General features: G+C 48.5%; 1 protein-coding gene across 1 annotated transcript in view; it reads right to left on the bottom strand.

The window, feature by feature from the left end:
- Positions 1–12793, bottom strand: part of PHGDH (phosphoglycerate dehydrogenase) — a 31406-nt gene extending 18613 nt beyond the window's left edge. The window contains exons 1-5 of the mRNA XM_059929068.1: positions 12523–12793; positions 6412–6563; positions 3521–3586; positions 697–751; positions 510–608 (exon numbers count right to left, since the gene is read on the bottom strand). Coding sequence (XP_059785051.1) covers positions 510–608; positions 697–751; positions 3521–3586; positions 6412–6563; positions 12523–12660 — 510 coding nt within the window. The 5' untranslated portion in view covers positions 12661–12793. The remainder of the gene's footprint in view (positions 1–509; positions 609–696; positions 752–3520; positions 3587–6411; positions 6564–12522) is intronic.
- Between the last annotated feature and the right edge of the window lie 5194 nt (positions 12794–17987).

The raw sequence follows: 17987 nt of genomic DNA, 5'->3' as shown, positions 1-17987 counted from the left end.
GGTCAGGGATGATTTCTGAGAGATGTGTGAGGTCTCCTGGCCACCGTGGACTCCACAATCATTTCACAGCGTATAGGCAAGCACCTTTCAATCTCTTCTGGACTGTGGAGGGGAGCTAGAAGACGGATGGACAATTGCTCTGTTTTAAGGTTATAAATTTGCTCCTGGTTTCTGAATTATCACAGAAGACAGAAGCAGGAAAACAAGGAGGCCCTCGCAGAAGGGGAGGAAAGGAAGGGCAGGATACAAGACCCCTCTCAGCTCCGTGGGGACTCAAGGCAATTACTCACCTCCACCAAGCATTCCCAGATGTTGAATTCAAGGGTCTAGATCAGCAGGCCAATGCTCCCTCCCTCCCTGGCTTTGTCACCCATTCACTCAGGGGCTCTAAAGGGGGGGGGGGGGTCAGGCCCTCCTAGGGCAAAGCCTTTAGCTTCTCTCAAGCAAAGCTGCCTCCTCCAAAATTGCTATGGGAAGCCCCACATCAAAGTGGTCTGGTGACCTCTTACCTTCATCCCAAAGGATTGCATCCGGGTGGCCACCTCTCTCCCAATTCTGCCCAGGCCAAGAATTCCTAGGATCTTTCCATTCAGCTCTGTTCCCATGAACTGCAAACAGGCGAAGAAGTGGAGGTCAGCACCCAGAGTGGACCTCGGGCACCCAGCCAGGTGGGGTGACGCAAGGCCAGCTGCTCACCTTCTTCCGCTCCCATTTGCCATTCTTCATGGAAGCCGTCGCCTGGGGAATCTGCCTGCAGGGACAGACAGAGTCAGCGGGCCCACCCAGACCCTGCCAGCCCGGGAAGGAGGCGCAATGTGAGGGCTGCACAGCCACTACTTCTGCCGGACATTCCACCAGGGAACCAAGCTCAAGCCGGGTCTGGGGGGCTCAGGTTCAGAAACACCGAGGACGGTCAAGGGAGGGTAGCAGGGGGAAACCCTTGGCAAGACCTGACTTGGAGCCCTGGGATTTGTCTCCAGCTAGGTGTCTGGGTGGAGGTTCTGAGTCCATCTCAGCGGCTGGAGTATCAGCCTGAGTGACTCTGGGCATGTAAAAAGCAACAGCTAATCCTCCAGGGATAATCCTCTTGATAACATCAAATGTTCCAGAAATTCAAGAATTTCCATTTTCCTATTCCATCCAGAGCCATAACCTACAACATCTTCCACTGTATCAAGGGACAGCTGAATACTTATTCTCCCTTGAGAGTTAGGCTAGACTGGGGTGGGCGGGTGGTGTAGTCCAGACACTTCCAACAACCACACAACCTCCTGTCCCACCACACACACACACACACACACACTCCACAGCTTATCTCCTCCTATTGGTCAACATGGAGGTCTGAGTCTCTATGTGTTTTCTGGAGAGGACATAGGAAGTTAGGGCAATGTGAGAGGTCAGAGGGTAAGATGTGTCACGTGGGACATGGCCCTCCAGGCTTCTCCAGAAGCTAGAAAGGAAGAGACAAGAAACAATGTTTAAACATCAGCTCATTTAATGCTCACAACTGCATGGGGGTGGGGTGTGGCCACTGGGGGTTAAATACCTCGCCCAGCATCACTCAACTAGAAGTAGTGGAATCAATTCAAAGCCAAGGAAGACATCCCCACCAGTTAGCCCCCTAAGTATTTAAATGCAGGCGTTCCTGCCGGCCACAAAATTCAGAGGTGTGTGCATGTCTGCGTGTGTGAGAGACAAGAGATTCCAAGATAACTGTTCCTGTATTTCCACTTCACTGACTTCTTATAAAAAGCATTCTTTCCTGTCTATACGTTACCAGGACGCAGACTTCCATCTGAGGGTGAGGTTGATGGGAATCTGTTCTACGATCAGAGTCCCACGAACTCATGGGTAAACTCAGCAAAGCTTACATAACAAGTTCATGGAAGAAGCTCCATCTCACTGCTCTGGTCCATGGGGCCTCATTTCAGGAATGTCATTTAGGACAATGACTTGCCTTGAGGAAGTGCTCCCTCCTCAGCAAAGCCAGCCAGATCAGATGCCTCTGGCCGAGTGAGACAGAGCCCCCAGCTCCGGCCTCCCGACCTCTGCCCACCTGACTGCAAGGTGCCATCTAAGAGGTGTGCGTGCAGCACCACGGAGCACAGGAAACCCTCACACCCTCCCTCTGGGTGCTCCACCCAGCTGGCCGTGGTGCCTCCCCAGGTTTCAACATTTCAGGATCCGGGATCCTCACCAGGCCAGTCTAGGGAGGACCATGACATGGGCAAGGGACCTCCCAAGAATTATATGGAGGCCGGCCTGACTTACAAGAGAAAATAAAGCAGGCAGAATGGTGAAATCTACATTTGTTGTATTCTCCTCTCTTTCTTTCCGTGTCCTTGTTCTTCTCCAGCACCTCAGGAACAGGCAAAATCTGTTCAAAGTCCCCCACCGTGAGGCCCATTCAGGCCTGCTCTCCACCCACATTGCCCAATGCTCTCAACTTTACCGTCCACACTTCCCACCCCCTCTACTGCTGCCCTGCTGGGAAAGCGGTCTGCTTAAACCAGCACACAGGGGTTATGAGAGACTGGTGATTCCTTCTCATAGGGTGCTTCTTTCTTGGTTTGGATGATGAGTGAGGTCATGATGAGTGGTTGGCAACAGGGTGCTTCCCCTAAATCATACCACTTTGCCTACTCCTTTAAGTAAAGCTGGTCTTGGAATAGGAGGAAGATTATTCCTGACTCCCAAGGGAAACACCACCTCCAGAAAAAAAGTGAGAGAATTAGAAAGCTGCACTGGGATCGCTCCCTCACCCCCCAAAAAACCAAAAAAAAACACCACTGAATTTAATAGCACAAGTGATACCAGGGCATCAGGCCTCAACACTTCTCCAGATGTTCTGGGAGATCCAGACAGCCAGCTCAAGGACCCCCTTCCGGGCTGGGTCCCTTCTGCTGTGCAATTCTCCCTGTTCTTCCCTTTCTCCAATCTCCTCTCTTCTTCACTGATCAGTGAATATCAGTGAATACTTAAGATCTCAGGTAGAAATCTTGGGGAAGAGTTAGAACAAAGGTGAACTCCCCCAGATCCTCTCCCAGCAGGGAGGAGAACAGGTCTTGAGAAGGGAAAAGAATCATTCCTCAGCCCCAGAAGGTTTCAGGCCTGAGTAGTGATGTGAGGGGTCCTGGCTGCCTGGGTTCCTTGGTTTAAGGATCCGCGGATCTGCAAAGGGACCCAGAGCATCTTCCCGCCCTCCCACTGGCTCCTTGCCCTTCCCACTGATCCACTGCCTGTTCAACAGTAGTGTTCATACAGTCATTTTACCACCCAACACAGTAAGATTTGTGCACATCCTGTGTGTTTGCAAACAACCTGAGAAGCCACCTGACCTTGGTGTGCCAGAACCAGTGGAATGAATGTTCAGTTGAGGACTGACGGCCTTGAAGGTTCTTAGCAGCCTGCATGTCACCAAGCTGAAGTGTTTCTAAGTTTCTCGGGGTCAGTTTGCTTAGGGAGTCATAATAATTGACAGACCACAGAGAGTGACTCTGCTCAGAAGTCAGGGACTTACCTGGCCAGGCACATGATCATCCCACAGGTGAGCTCCGCAGCGCTGAGGCTGTTCCCACTGGGGGTGCTAAAGATGGAAGAAGATGGGGGACATCGGTCAGCCAGACCCAGGATTCCCACTCCTGTCCCAGTGGAAAGACTCTAGTACACGCTGTGCTCTCTCTCCTGCTCCATAAGCTTACCCGTTCTTTTTGTTTGTTTTGTTTAGTTTTATGGTTTTTTTTTTTTTATTTTAAAAAATTGAAGTATAGTTGATGTATAATATTATATAAGTTACAGGTGTACAATATAGTGATTCACAATTTTTAAAGGTTACACTCCATTTACAGTTATCATAAAATATTGGCCATATTCCCTGCGTTGTACAGTATATCCTTACAGCTTATTTTATACCTAATAGTTTGTACCTCTTAACCCCCTACCCCTACGTTGCCCCTCCCCCCTTCCCTCTCCCCACTGGTAGCCACTAGATTGTTCTCTATATCTGTGAATCTGTTTCTTTTTTGTTATATTCACTAGTTTGCTGTATTTTTTAGATTCCGTATGTAAGTGATAACATACAGTATTTGTCTCTCTATGCCTGACTTATTTCACTTAGCATAATGCCTTCCAAAACCATCCATGTGGCTACAAAAGGCAAAATTTCATTCTTTTCATGGCTGAGTAGTATTCCATTTTATATACATACATATATATATATATATATATATATATATATATATATAAAACATCTTCTTTATCCATTCATCTGTCGATGGATACTCAGGTTGCTTCCATATCTTGGCAATTGTACATAATGCTGCTATGAACGTTGGCGTGCACCTATCTTTTAGAATTAGCATTTTTGGTTTTTTTGGATATATACCCAGGAGTGAAATTGCTGGGTCATGTGGTAGTTCTTTTTTTAGTTTTTTGAGGAACCTCCAACTGTTCTCCACAGTGGCTGCACCAATTCACATTCCCACCAACAGTGTACGAGCGTTCCCTTTTCTCCACATTCTCGCCAACGTTTTGAACTTACGTGTTCTTAGTGAAAATCCCTAACACCACGCCACTGCCCTGGGTTCTGTGATGTACTCCTGCCCTAACCCCAGGGCTGGAAGAAAACCCCTTTGCCCTGGCTTTATGTTTTCCTGCGGAGGGACCTCCATTCGAGAAACACACTCATTTCTCTACCCAAACTCACTTCTCCCGGGGCAGAGAAGTATCTCAATAGATTGGGAGAGAGACGTGTGGCTCAGCCCTTCTCTCTCTCCTCTTACTTTAGGATCTACCTGCCTACAGAAAGCACAAATCCCTGCTGTTCCATACCATTAATCTTTTTTTAAAAAATTTTTATTGGAGTATAGTTGATTTTATACTGTTGTGTTAGTTTCATGCCATCAGTCTTATCGAGGCTGTACCCGTGACAGATACAGAGGTCAGCCCCTTGCCCACAGACCTTTATCAATTTGCCCAACCTGGCTTATTTTTAGTAACAAAGCTAATATTTTTATCTCCTCCTGTTTGACTTTTCCTTCTATTTCTCAACAAGTTTTGCACTGAGAAATCATCCCCACAAGTTAAATCATAGGGTAATGTTGACCCTGTCCATCTTACAGAAAGGAAAATAGAGATAATACCCATGAAACTATTTTTCTTTTCTCAAAGGCTTTTTCTTGTTGCTCTTGGAATAATTTATTGACACACGTGTTCCCCCTCCTTTCCCTCTACTGGGTCTTTTCTTCTCTGGAAATGAAGGTTATAAGGTGAAAAAAGGTCAAGAGATTCTATTTTTAAAAAGTTAAAAATCAAGATAAAAGGATTCTCAGACATGTATACACTGATGTGTATAAAATTGATGACTAATAAGAGCCTGCTGTATAAAAAAAAATAATAAAAAAATAAAAAAATAAAGTAGACCAAAAAAACAGTTTCTTTCCCTTGAAAATCCAGAACTTTTCAAAAGTTTAAAAAAAAAAAAAAAAAAAAAGACTCTCAGAGTCTGTCTTTCCATAAGAACACCTGGCTTCCTGTCTCGCCCAGCGAATGATCAGGTTACATGGGATACAGGAAGAGGTGTGGGGACCAAGGGGCTGGCGCCTCTGGGTCCAGGGCAAGATTGGAGGATGGGTTACTGGTTAACATTTCTTCTGTTGGATATTGACCTCAGGCAGACGATTGGGTTGGTTAACCCCGACCCTATGGAGGCACGTGGAGGGAAGGGAGGGGAAAGTCTTGAGGACAGTGAGGCTCCCGAGGGAAGAGGAAAGGCTCGAGGACAGAGAAGTGGAAGGGGTTAACCTTGCCACACCACCTACATGCCAGACGGGAGCCAGAAATGAGTGTTGCCTAGCGCTGGCATGCCTCCATGACCTTTGCCCTGGGTTTCTGCAAAAACAGCTCTAAAGGGGACCCCTTCCCTCTTGGCCCCGGAGTAAAGAGAAACTGGGTTCCCGGCCCCCACAGGGTGCAGGGAAGTGAGGAAGAGAGAGAATGGGAGAGTCCGTCTACTAGCAAAGTTTATGCAGCTGCACAAGGGAGACCATAGTCAAGCAGAGCCAACAGAACCTGGCTCCAGATGAAACAGCCGAGGGGGAAGGGCAGGGCTGAAGCAGGGACTGAGACAAATCCACCAGCATTCTACTGATTCCCCAACCAGGCTGCAGGCGTGCAAGCATCTAGGGGGCAGGTTTGTGAAGCATTTTGAGATTACAAAGAGAGCCTCTGTGTCAAAAACCCCGGGGAACCGCTAAGCTGTGAGCGCTGACCCCCTGTCTGGACTTGGCCCGGAGCAAGCAGCCTCCTGGAAGCCCTTCTAACTCTGACCCAGCTTTCTCTACAGGTGTTTCCTCCCTCCTCACGGTCAGTCGCCACACAACCCCCCACCACCCCACCACTTCCACGACTTACTTCATGACCAGGATGCCCTTCCTTGTTGCGGCCTCCAGATCCACATTGTCCACGCCCGTGCCAGCCCGGCCCACCACCTGCAGCTTCTTGGTCGCGTTGATGACATCAGAGGTCACCTTGGTGCCCGAGCGGACAATAAGGCCTTCGCAGTCCTGAGGCAGAAGAAGAAACACCTGGATCCACAGAGTTGGTCTTTGAGACCTCGTAAAGCCCTTCTGTCCAAAGTGGGAGTTCCTGCAGGCTGGCTGACTTTGGATACATTCAAGGAAAGGAAGGCATGCTTATGCACACACATCTGAAAGCCTCCGCCATAACTCAGGCTTGGGTTCACATCCAAGCTCCAGCCCTGACAAGCTACGACTCTGAGCTTCGGCCTCCTTAAGCGTGTGAGGAAGAAATGAGACAGGAAGGTACAACGCCTGGCATGATATCTGGCCCCGCTCAATGGTCGTCACTTCCTCCACTGGACACGGAGCTACTGATGGGAAGAGGTGGGATTGGATTCTACTTTGTAAGCCCCTATGCCTGGTACACAGAAGGCACTCAATAGATGAATAAATGAAGTGAATAAAAGACAAATTGTTAAAAGAAAAACATTTCCTAAAATCGAAACCAAAGTAAGGGGAAGGGGAGAAAATAATTAAACTTGTCCAGAGTTACTTGGAAAACCAGGCAATATTAGACTAAGACTACACCTGTGTGAAAAATCAGACTTTCTGGATTCATCATAGCCATTTTACTGGGGCTAAGCCAGACCCCAGGACAATCTTCCTTAGGCTCATCCAGAATCCAGTGGTATCTTCTGCAGAATAAGGATACTGTTGCCAAACACCCAATGAGAATCCCCAGGAAATGGAGCAGGTGAGCAAATACACACCCTGTCCCAAGCTGGCTGTCCCAGGTTGGTGAGCAAGCAGCAAGGGTCACTGCACAAGCAGCAAGCTGGGAACCAGGAGGCTGGGGTTCTAGGCCTAGGGCTGACAATGACAAGTTGGGTCACTGTACCAAGTCATGTCACCCCGAACCCTGGTCTCCTTCTGTAACATAAGAGCATTAGAACCGATGGCCCCTTGGGTCCCTCCCACATCCGATCTGACACCTGTAAGCCACACTGCATTTCCCCAGTGGAGCACCCAGCTGGATTCCACGAGAACCTTCTCTCTTCCCTCCCCACCACACGGATTCTGGAGACAGAGAAAGGTCATGGGCCTCTGGCTCCCAGGGCAAGGACCCACACTGTGTTTACTGTGTGCAAGCCCAGAGCCTTGGGACCAGTTTGGACAAGTTACATGCAGAGAGAGCACAGAGTTCTTTTCTCTCCACGGAGGGAAGAAGAGGAATGGCGCTTATGTTGCAGCCTATTTAGATCTGGAGGGCTTCTCAACACTGGGATGATTGTTCAAGAGAGGCTGCAGAATTACTTCTCTGGAGGTGTGAATGCTTCATGCATCCTCACTGGCTGGGGGCTGTGCCAGACCGCAGACAGCCGGATGGAGGACCCTTCACGGGCACTCCAAGCCTTTTGTGTCTGTGGTTCTGAATAGAATGCTCCTTGAATGCTCGCTCCAAAGCTGCCAGCCCTCCCGCAAACCTTGGGAATCTGCTTCCCACAGGACAGACCCGCTGTGGAAGAGGATGCAGAGTCCCCAGGAGTCCACCCCATTCCTGCAGACCCTGAGGACAAACCCAGAAACAGCATGGCGTTTTTCTTTAACAAGCACAACCTCTCTCTGTGGAAGGATCTCCCTTACAGAGATTTATCCTGCAGTCTCTCTCTACTTTTCCCTCAAGGGTGTGTCCCAGCTTTCTCTGAAGCCAAGAAGTCTGAAGAGCCTCCAGTCAGACCAGCACAGATGTACATGCCGAGCTCATCCCAAGTGGGAATCTGCCTTTGCAGACTCCCATTCAGCAGACGCTGGTCCCACACGATCCGGGCATTCCTGTGGCCAGAGTTCACGGGCTTTCAAGACCCTTTACACCCTCAACTACGCCTGTTCCTGTTCATTCAAACACATCATCAATTAATTCATTCAAGGGAATTCCCTGGTGGTCCAGTGGTTAGGACGCTGCACTTCCACTGCTGAGGGCGCGGGTTCAATCCCTGGTCAGGGAACTAAGATTCCTTGAGCCACACGGTATGGCAAAAAAAAAAAACAAACAAACAAAACAAAAACAGAATTCATTCAATCAGCATGCATTTACTGAGAGCCTGTGTGCCAACGTACCTCCTGCTGACCCCTCAAAACCCCTGCACTCCAGGCCCCATCCCCTTCTCAGGCCCCAGGTCATCCCTCTGAGACTTGGCTCCCTGCAGTCCACGCCTCTCCTCTGCTTATGCAAACTGCAGTCCTTTGCAAATCCGCCCACATCTTCCCTGCAGTTTGCAGTGATTATAACTTTCTTCTGCAGCACCCCAAGGTCCTCTCTGGCACTCCCGCAGTGGGAATCTCAACACTGCACCCACTCTGCTATCTACTGTTCTCTGCTTTGTGCATGCTCTATCTGTATAAGAATGCAGGCTGGAACAGGCATTTGCTACACTTGGGTTTCCTCCCCACTCCCAGTCCCCCAGCTGCTTCAGAGCTGGAAAACAACAGGCCACCGTTCTGCTGGATTTACGGCTGTTCCGGACAAACTATGCAAACTCAGCAGTGGAAACCCATTCACATTCCTCAAGTTCACACATGCTTCCTTTCCCAAGAACAGGCTTGGCCTTGGGGATGATTCTAGCGTTGCTCCTGCTTCTGACTTACATCATAGGAGAAGTCAGAGAAACTCTCCAGATCATGTTCCCCAGCTATAAAGAATGCAGGTAGGCGGTGTTTGGCACAATATGTGTAATCCTGATTAAGTAGATGGTTATTTAACTTTTGCAAACCAAATCCTAGTGTAAAGGCTAGAAATTTGCATTTTAAAAGAGCCTTTCAAAACATGGACTCTTGCATCGAACTTTATTCCCTTCTTTTCCTTTCTTCAAATTCTGAAATAAAGATATAAAGGTGCTTCAGTAAATTAAATGCATTACCAGCATGCATTTAGAGGATTCTGACCAGCATTGCTAGTTAATGAAACAGAAGAAAATATCAGAACGCAACACATATAGTAGCGGTATTCTTTCATGAAACTTTAGTGTATGTGTGTACACATATGTGTGTGTATAGTGAGTTACAATGTAAAATGAATTTCTTATTGTGGGCCATGGTCAAAGTTTAAAAGCCACTGATACATGCTAAGATTTAAATGTTCCTGCATATTAGGCTTATTTAAGATGTGACATCTGCTGATAGAAGAGGGGTACACAGTCTAAGTAAGGGTTTTGTTGAGTTCCAAACAAGATGCTTTATTATTCCAAGTCAGTGTTTTCCAAACTTTTGACTAAGACCCACAGTAAGAAACACATGTTTAAGTTGTGATTTTATACTCACATACCACACACACCACAAACACACACATAATTGAAACAAATTTCGTGACACAATACTTAGCCTTAACTATCTGCATTGCTCTCTGATATTTCTTATCTGTTTTTTTAAATGCTAATCATGACCCATTAAATGGACTTCATTACCCACTAATGAGCTGTGACTTGCTTCAAGTCTGAAAAGCATGGTTCTGGGGGATGACTGTACTTCCTGACCACAGAGTGAGAGAGAATAAATTGTGCCTGCCCAGAATACAAGGAGTGGGAACGGAGGCCAGGCCTGGTTCAGGCAATGGGCTCCAGTTTCTTTCAGTATTAAAAAGGTTTAAACAGGGGAGGGCAGGGCCACTAACCCGGGCACCTCTCCATGCAATAACAAGATGCAGTGCGGATATGAGGACCCTCCAGTGGCCCAAGGAGACTAACCAGCAGTCTGAACCTAGTGTTTTTTACAAAGACAGACATGAAGACTGGGCACTCCCAAACCGCCCAACAATGTAGCCAACAAACACCCCTCCTCTCCTGCCAGGAGTTTTCAGTGCCTTTAAAACATCCTCCAAGTTCCAGCCCCAGATTCCCAGCACCCACCCAGCCGACCTCCCAACACCATGGAAACAAACCCTCCACTAGTGACCAAGGCCTCCCATTCTAGTCAATTCCACACTTACCACTCCCTCTCATCCCACCCTACCCCCGGGGTACAGAATTTTAATTGCCATAACAAAGCTGGAAAGCCCCAAGTCCAGGCCACTCTTCCCAACCCAGTGGTCTGGTGGAGGTGAGAATCTAGAGACCACTCCACTTCCTTCTGGCCACTGCCCAGAGCCAAGGCCATTGATACCATCTGCACAAAAGAGGAGGTGACAAGTGCGAGGTGCCTGTTTCCCATCCAGTCCTAGGGTAGTGCAAGGATCACGTCCTGAGCCCTTGGCCCCCACCGAGTCCAGGCTGATCACCCGCTTCTCTCCATTTGCAACACAGTGGAGCAGGCAGAGGCTAGGCTGCCGGACGGTCTCATTTAGCACTCAAGTACTGTGTCATCTGGTCACTTGTCTCACCCTGTGTTGGCCAGGCTCCTAACTAGCTGACAAGCTTCTTTAAGACAGGGACCAGGGACTTCCCTGGTGGCGCAGTGGTTAAGAATCCACCTGCCAAGGCAGGGGACACGGGTTCGAGCCCTGGTCCAGGAAGATCCCACATGCCGCGGACAACTAAACCCGTGCACCACAACTGCTGAGTCTGCGTGCCACAGCTACCGAAGCCCGCGATCCACAGCAAGAGAAGCCACGCAGTAAGAAGCCGGAGCACCGCAACGAAGAGCAGCTCCCTCTGGCCGCAACTAGAGGAAGCCCACACGGAGCAAGGAAGACCCAACGCAGCCAAAAAAAAAAGAGACAGGGACCAGTCAGAAACTTCTCTGCGTACAAGCCAGGGGCAGAATACAGTACCACGGGGTTGGGGGGGGGGGGAAGCGGCAGGGGTTCCATGGAGAAACACAGCAGGAGATACAATGGCAGTTATGAAGACCATGCGATTGCCTCACAGCTAAAGCAACAGCAGCTACCTCTGTGGTTTGATTTAAGGGACTCTGGAGAGGGTGGATCCCGCGCTGAGACTGGTTGAAGTTGGTAGGAGGCTACACTGCGGGGTGTGGGAGTTCGGGGGCAGGGGAGAATACATCCGGACGGGTCGGGTAGAGACACCTGGGCGCTGGGCACCGTACAGAAGTAAGAAGTGCAGAAACTGGAGTGAAGAGTTCACGAAATAAATGTTATAAGGCAGGAAGAGGCCACCAAACCTCGCAGGATTTTTACAAACAAGTTAGAGAAAGATCTGAAGTAAACTGCACAAACGGTGATAACGTTCCTGAGAAAGATCTGCTAGGAAATATACATTTCCGGGGGCTTTGGGATCGGAATCTCGTCCGATCTGGCCATTCCTGACCCCGCCGAGCCCACTGGCGGAGACTAAGCCTGGACAGCTGCGGCCGAGGCGACTGCCGCGTGGCCGGCGCGGAGATCTCGGGCGCCCCCCGCCCGCCCCTCTTTCCTCCGAGCGCTCCCAGGCGGCAGAGGGGCGGTGAAAACTCTCCGCAGTCTTGCATCAGACGAAAGGCGGGTATGGCGTTTGCCGCTCCAGCCGCGCCCCCTTCCCTGCAGCTTCTCCAGCAGCCACGGAACAGGGTGGGACTCCGCCGGGGCCCCCCAGGGAAAGCAGGACTTGGCTGGGCGAGCCAGGGCTTGGCTGGGGAAGGATCGCCGGTCCCTGAGCTCCAAGCAGGGAAGCCACTTTGGCGCCCCTCCCCCGGAGCCCCCGCGCGAGGTGGGGAGAGGCGGCGCCGGGCTGCCAGGGCCACTGCGCGCCACGGCCCTGGGAAGCCGCGCTGGCATCCCGCGGGGAGCCTACAGGACCAGCTGAAGCAGCCAGCACTTTGCAATGCTGGCGGGAGGCATGCCAACGTGAAACACGCGGTTGCAAACGGAACGGAAAGTTTGCATCCTGCAGGTTGCCGCCCTTTGTTCCTCCCTCCTTCTTCTCCCTCCCCCCCCCCTTCCCAGCCCCCAATCTCGGGAGACCCCAAGACTGACAGCAGCGATGGGGGTGAGGGTGGGGCGCGCTGGGCCGGAATTGGTCCGCCAGTGTCCGCGGAGGATGCTTCGCAGCCCTAGTCTGTCTCCCGCTCGCCTAACCTGCAGCTCGGCTATCAGCTCCTCTTTGCTCAGGTTCTGCTTCTCCACCACCTGCAGCCCTCCATCTTGCAGGATCTTCCGGCAGCAAGGGTCCAGGCTATCACTGATAAGCACTTTCCGCAGATCTGCAAAGGCCATTGCTGGAGTCGGCCTCGGAATCGGCAGCTCTCCCTGGGCAGAAACACCTAAACGGAGAAGCTGCTGTTCCGGCTGGCTGGCTCGTGTAACTGGGCAGGATTCGCGATCTCCCGCTGCCCCTTATCTCCCCCTCCTGCTCCTACCGTCTCCTTTTGATTGGACAGAAACGCTCCAACTCTCTGTGACTCCGCCCCCTCCTCGCGGTTCGGAGCTTTCAGATCCCCGCCCACCATATTATTCTCCCGAGATGAATTTCTCAATCTCAGCCAAAGCATTTCTCTACACCTGGTGAGTATATAGAAGCACAATTTACGCTGAGTAGCTGATTCATATCTGAAATAAACTGAGAAATATTCGTCCTCATCGTGAGAGAAATGTTTCATCTTCATTCTTTCCTCCTAAGGACCCATTCACTAATTCCTTAACAAGCATTTATTGAATGCACCTACTATGTGCAAAGCACGGTGCTGGATGCTGAAAAGGCTCGAACATCAAAAAGACATAGCCCCTTTCCTCTGGTGGCCTAACATCCGAGGGTGCCAAAGACACAGACACGGAAAGTTAAATATTAAAAAGCAGTGGGAAACCGTTTCTGAGACCTCACAAAGCAGTGATTAATTCCAAATGAATGATGCAATGAGAATTATGAGCTTAAAAGAGAGCAAGGGCCTGGTGCATTTGGACCAGCCAGAATGTTTGTTCAAGTTCAATATTCTCCTCTTCCTCTACTTCCTCTCTGATTATAAAAAAAAAAAAAAAGAAGAAAAGGAAAATGAGATGTCAGTCTGGCCTAATTTATATGTTGACCAAGGAGGCACTTCCCAGCTCTTAACTCCTTTATGTTGAAACCCCACAACAAACATGCTCTTCCATGCCCCACCTTGTCGAATATTGGAAAATTCCATTTTGGATTATTTAAGGCCACCTAGGATCAGGGATGCTCATAGATGAATTAGAATTCAGTGTTTTAGACATATCTGGCCCAGTTAACCGCTGTGTTCTGCTGTCCTGCACCATTCACAAAACTCAAGTGCTAGATCCTCATCCTGTAGAACTATGCAATGTCAATACTCTGAGGTAACGAAACTTTGGACAGGTAATTCCTAGGCACAAATCAGAAGTTAGACCAAATGCTCCCAGTGGGAAAGGAGATAATTTGGCTATCCTGTTTACTGGTTTGGATGATTTCTTGGTCCTACATTCCAGCACTCGTGAGTATTCCATTTCTCTTCCTCTCAAGAGGTGCCCAGCAGCCCCGGGGGTCCGGGGAGCAGACGGTGGACCTGGTCCCAGAGGCTAACGAAGCGACTTGGGAAGCACCCATTTTGGTTACCACTTTCACTCGCCTGCTTCCAGGACTCACCCTCTGCTTTCATTCAGTGTAGAATCTAAAGCCCGCTGTCTCTAAAGGGTAACCCCCCCCCCGTGTACCCCAAGTCAAACTTCTCAGATGGTGTTGAACTCACAACCAGAGGCCCTTCACACCTGTCACCTAGGTATTATTTTCTTTCTTTATTATTTATGCCCCACCTACTTTCAAAATGACACACAAAAGATACTTCTAAGAACATTAAGAAAATAGTCAACAGATAAGAGTCCATTTCCAGGTAGAAGGGAGGGTGTGTAATAATTTCTACCCTAAGCAAGTCAGAAATGTTCCTCTTAAATTTCTATAACATTGTCCTCAAGTTATCTCACAGTGTCTTGTACAACATATATGTGAACATTTGCCCCCAGGATCAGAGACACAACTTTATATCCCTCTAATAGTGCCTCGCACAGTGCTTTCCATATTGGAGATTCAGAAGACGTTTCATTCAAAATTAATTTATCGAGCACCTACTATGTGCCAGGTACTGTGGCTTAACACTCGGGATGTGGTGATGCGCAAGTCACATCCTTTCCCCAGAAAAAAAAGAAAAAACAACATTTAAAGTGTAGCATTTGAAGGATAAATACAGAGGTGCTAAAGTGCTTTGGGAGCAAGAAGGAGACCCCTCAGCACAAACTAGAGGCAGCAGGAAGGATTCTAGAAAGGTTGCCCCAGGGATACAGAGATGAGTACAACCCATTCTGCCTTCAAGCTGCTCATGGTCAGTCGCCTACTCTTGAAAGCATATAGGATGTACAGAACAAGAAACAGCCAAGTAGAGGAGAAATAACATTTACAAAAACCTGGAGACGTGAAGAATTACAAGATGTTCATAATGGCTTCTCCAGGGCCACTAACAGTGGGAGGTGCGGGGGAGCAGATGAGACTGCAGAGGGGCCAGGAGTGAAAGGCCTTGTCCTGAGAAGAGGGTTAAACTTGACTGGAAAGGTAGTACAGAGGTGCTGAGCCAATTTTTAGAAGTGATATGATTAAATGAGCTGGCTGAGCTGAGCCTTGATACTGTTAATGCAGATAATATCCCTCCCCATCCCACCCACCCCGACCCCTCACCCCATCTCCAACTTCTATTGTAAGTTGGAGGGTCTTCTTTTATAATGGTGGGCTGAGTGGGGCAAATGTTCTCTCTCTCTCTCTCTCTCTGTGTTATTGCCTCCATCTGTAAAACAGGAACTTTGGCCCTCTTGGAAGTATTAGGAAAAGAGTTCCGCCTTTCTCTCCAGACCCCTCACTCCCTCCCTTCCCCTGACCCCAGCCCCTTGGGAAGAGAGCCTGATCTGATTCTGAGTCTGGGGGAAAGGTTGAGTGTGAGCCCAGGTCAGCCCTTTCTTGGCTCTCTCTCTTGGAGCTGGAAGCCCACAAAATAACGTGCACTCTCCTGCTTCCTTGTGTGTGTTGAACCCCCCCAACGCAGGCCCCACTCCACGCACTTGAGGGTGCAGGAGCTCCAGCCGCCCAGCTGCTCTGCCTGTGGATGACAAGGTCCATGGGCGAGGGGCAGCCAGAAGTAGGAATCCCATTTTTCTACTTGGAGCCCAGCTGCGATCTCCAAACTCACCTTAGGAATAATAAAACATATATTTTGAGAGGTAGACGATGAATTGTCATCTGTAGAATATGCACATCTGGATTTGAATTCCAGCTTCTCAAATTACTGATTATGTGACTATGGGCAAATTACATTGCCTCTGTAAGACTTAGTTTTCTTCCCTGTAATATGAGACTGGCACTGGGATAGTAGTGCTTATTTCACAAGATTGTTGTGAGGATTAAATAAGGCAGAGCACACAAATGACTGCTTGGCTTTCATTCATTCAGTCAGTCGATATATATTTATTGGGAAACTGTAAGCTAGGCACTGCTGAAGGTGCTGGGAATGAAGCTTTGAATGAGACAAACACAACCTCTGCCCTCCTGGAGCTTATGTTGAAGAGAGAAAATAAGTAAATAAATAGATGAAAAATTTTAAAAGATAATCTCAGGGTGTAAGTACAATGAAGAATATGAAACTGAGTGATGTGATAGAGGATTGGGGTGAGGGGACATCTATTTTAGTCATTATGATCAGGGAAGGTCTTTCCAAGAAGATGACATTTGGGTTGAGACTGGAATAAGAAGTCAATTATCCAAAGAAATAAGGAAAGAGAATTATAGACAGAGCGAAAAGCAGGACAAGTCAAGGAGCACTCGAGGGACCTGCCCAGCAATGTTTCGGTAGCTCTTCCTGTGTGCCAGGCACAATGCCAGGCTCTGTGGTAACGATACTGAGCAAGTCACGCGAGGCCCCTGCCCTCAGGGAACCCGCAGTCCAGCGTGTGAGAGCGTGTGCTGCATGTTTGGTCTATATTGGACAGTCAGGAAAACCTCTGAGGAGGCAGCACTGAAGCTGAGATCTGAAAGTGGAGGGAGAGCCCTGGAGAACATCTGGGGGAAAGAGAACAGTAAGAACCAAGTCACTCAGGTGGGAAAGAGCATGGCTTTTTCTAGGAACTGACAGAAGGTCCGCACACCTGTCATGTAGGGAGAACAAGGGGGAATGGGGCCCGAGATGAGGTGGGGAGGTCGGCAGGGGGCCAGACCGTTCAGGCCATGGGAATAGTCTGGACTTTTGTGGATGCAAAGAATACCATTTAAACTGGCCTGAGGGAAAAAAGGGGATCACTCAGGTCTCTGAAAAGATCAAGTGCAGACAGAAATGAGTTCAAATGGTGTCACTGGTTATCTGTGTCTCTCTCCTGTCTGTTTGCCTCTGGGTTTGCTTAATTTCCAGAAAGGCAAGATATGGCATAAATGTCTGCAGAGAGTGAAGAACAGGATATTCAGCTGTATATTCTAGCAGTTTAGCATCCTGGAAGACTGCACTAGTCTTCCAATGGTTGCTGCAAAATGTCCAGACCTGATCCTCATAGGGCCAACTTGGAACATGTATCTGTCCCTGAACCATTCACTGCGGCCAGCGGAAGGGACTTGCTGACTGGCCAGTCCTAGAGAAAGCACCCACTTCAGATCTAGGGAGAGGATTTATTCCATCGGAAGTGTACACTAATAGTGTGAGAAAAGTGGGTCCCCCTTAAAAAATTCAGGGTGCTGAACCAAAAGAAGGGGAGTGGGGACTGTAGGACAGGCTGGCAATACCAATCGTTGACCACGACACCATGGTAAGGAGTTTGGATTTTATTCCAACTAGGACGGGAAACCATTGAAAGATTAGTTAATAAGAAGGGACAAGTATTATCTAAGTTTTAAAATGATCAATCTATTTTAACACACAAAAAAGTCCCTTTTTGCAGTGTTGTTTTGATGATGATGATGAAGATAACAATAAATACAAGGATGATAATGATTAGAAGAGAAGTGGGTCCCTTGTTTGGCTCGTGAAGCCACTCAGTAAGGTACACGCAGAACTTGAAAAGGCAACTCTCTGTCCGTGAAACTAATAAGAATTAATGACAAATGGATGAATTTAATCACCTGAGAAAGTAAACCATCCTGAGAGAAGGTAAATGCCTGAAATAGGAGTTTGGGGAACCACTAGATCAAATGAAGGCAAGAAGAATACTACTTCATCCAAATACAATTGAACGTTAAGGGGGAAAAAAAACTCGTAATATAATCAATTGTATTATAATTTTTCTGAAAAGAATATATTAATAGAAAGGCCGTTCTGCTTGTTCAAAAGGGTGATTCGAGGCAAGTCTTGGCTTTTACCCAGCACCGTTCCAGGAGAAAAAGAGGAAAACAGTGCATGTGACAGACAGGAGTGCCGAGGTCATTAGTAAGGTGTACTCTGATGTGATACAGAGAGAATTCATCAGAGTATCATAGTCTGTATAAAAATACCCCTGCTGACTATGCAACTCTTTTTCTTACCATTTTTCTGAGTAATTATTTTATTTTCCAGATACCCTTATGCCAGTAAGGGGCCACTGGGTGGATC

This window comes from Balaenoptera ricei, chromosome 1, assembly GCF_028023285.1.
Source record: "Balaenoptera ricei isolate mBalRic1 chromosome 1, mBalRic1.hap2, whole genome shotgun sequence".
Taxonomy (NCBI): domain Eukaryota; kingdom Metazoa; phylum Chordata; class Mammalia; order Artiodactyla; family Balaenopteridae; genus Balaenoptera; species Balaenoptera ricei.
Note: the sequence above shows the minus strand (reverse complement) of the source record. Positions and strands in the feature narration are given on the sequence as shown.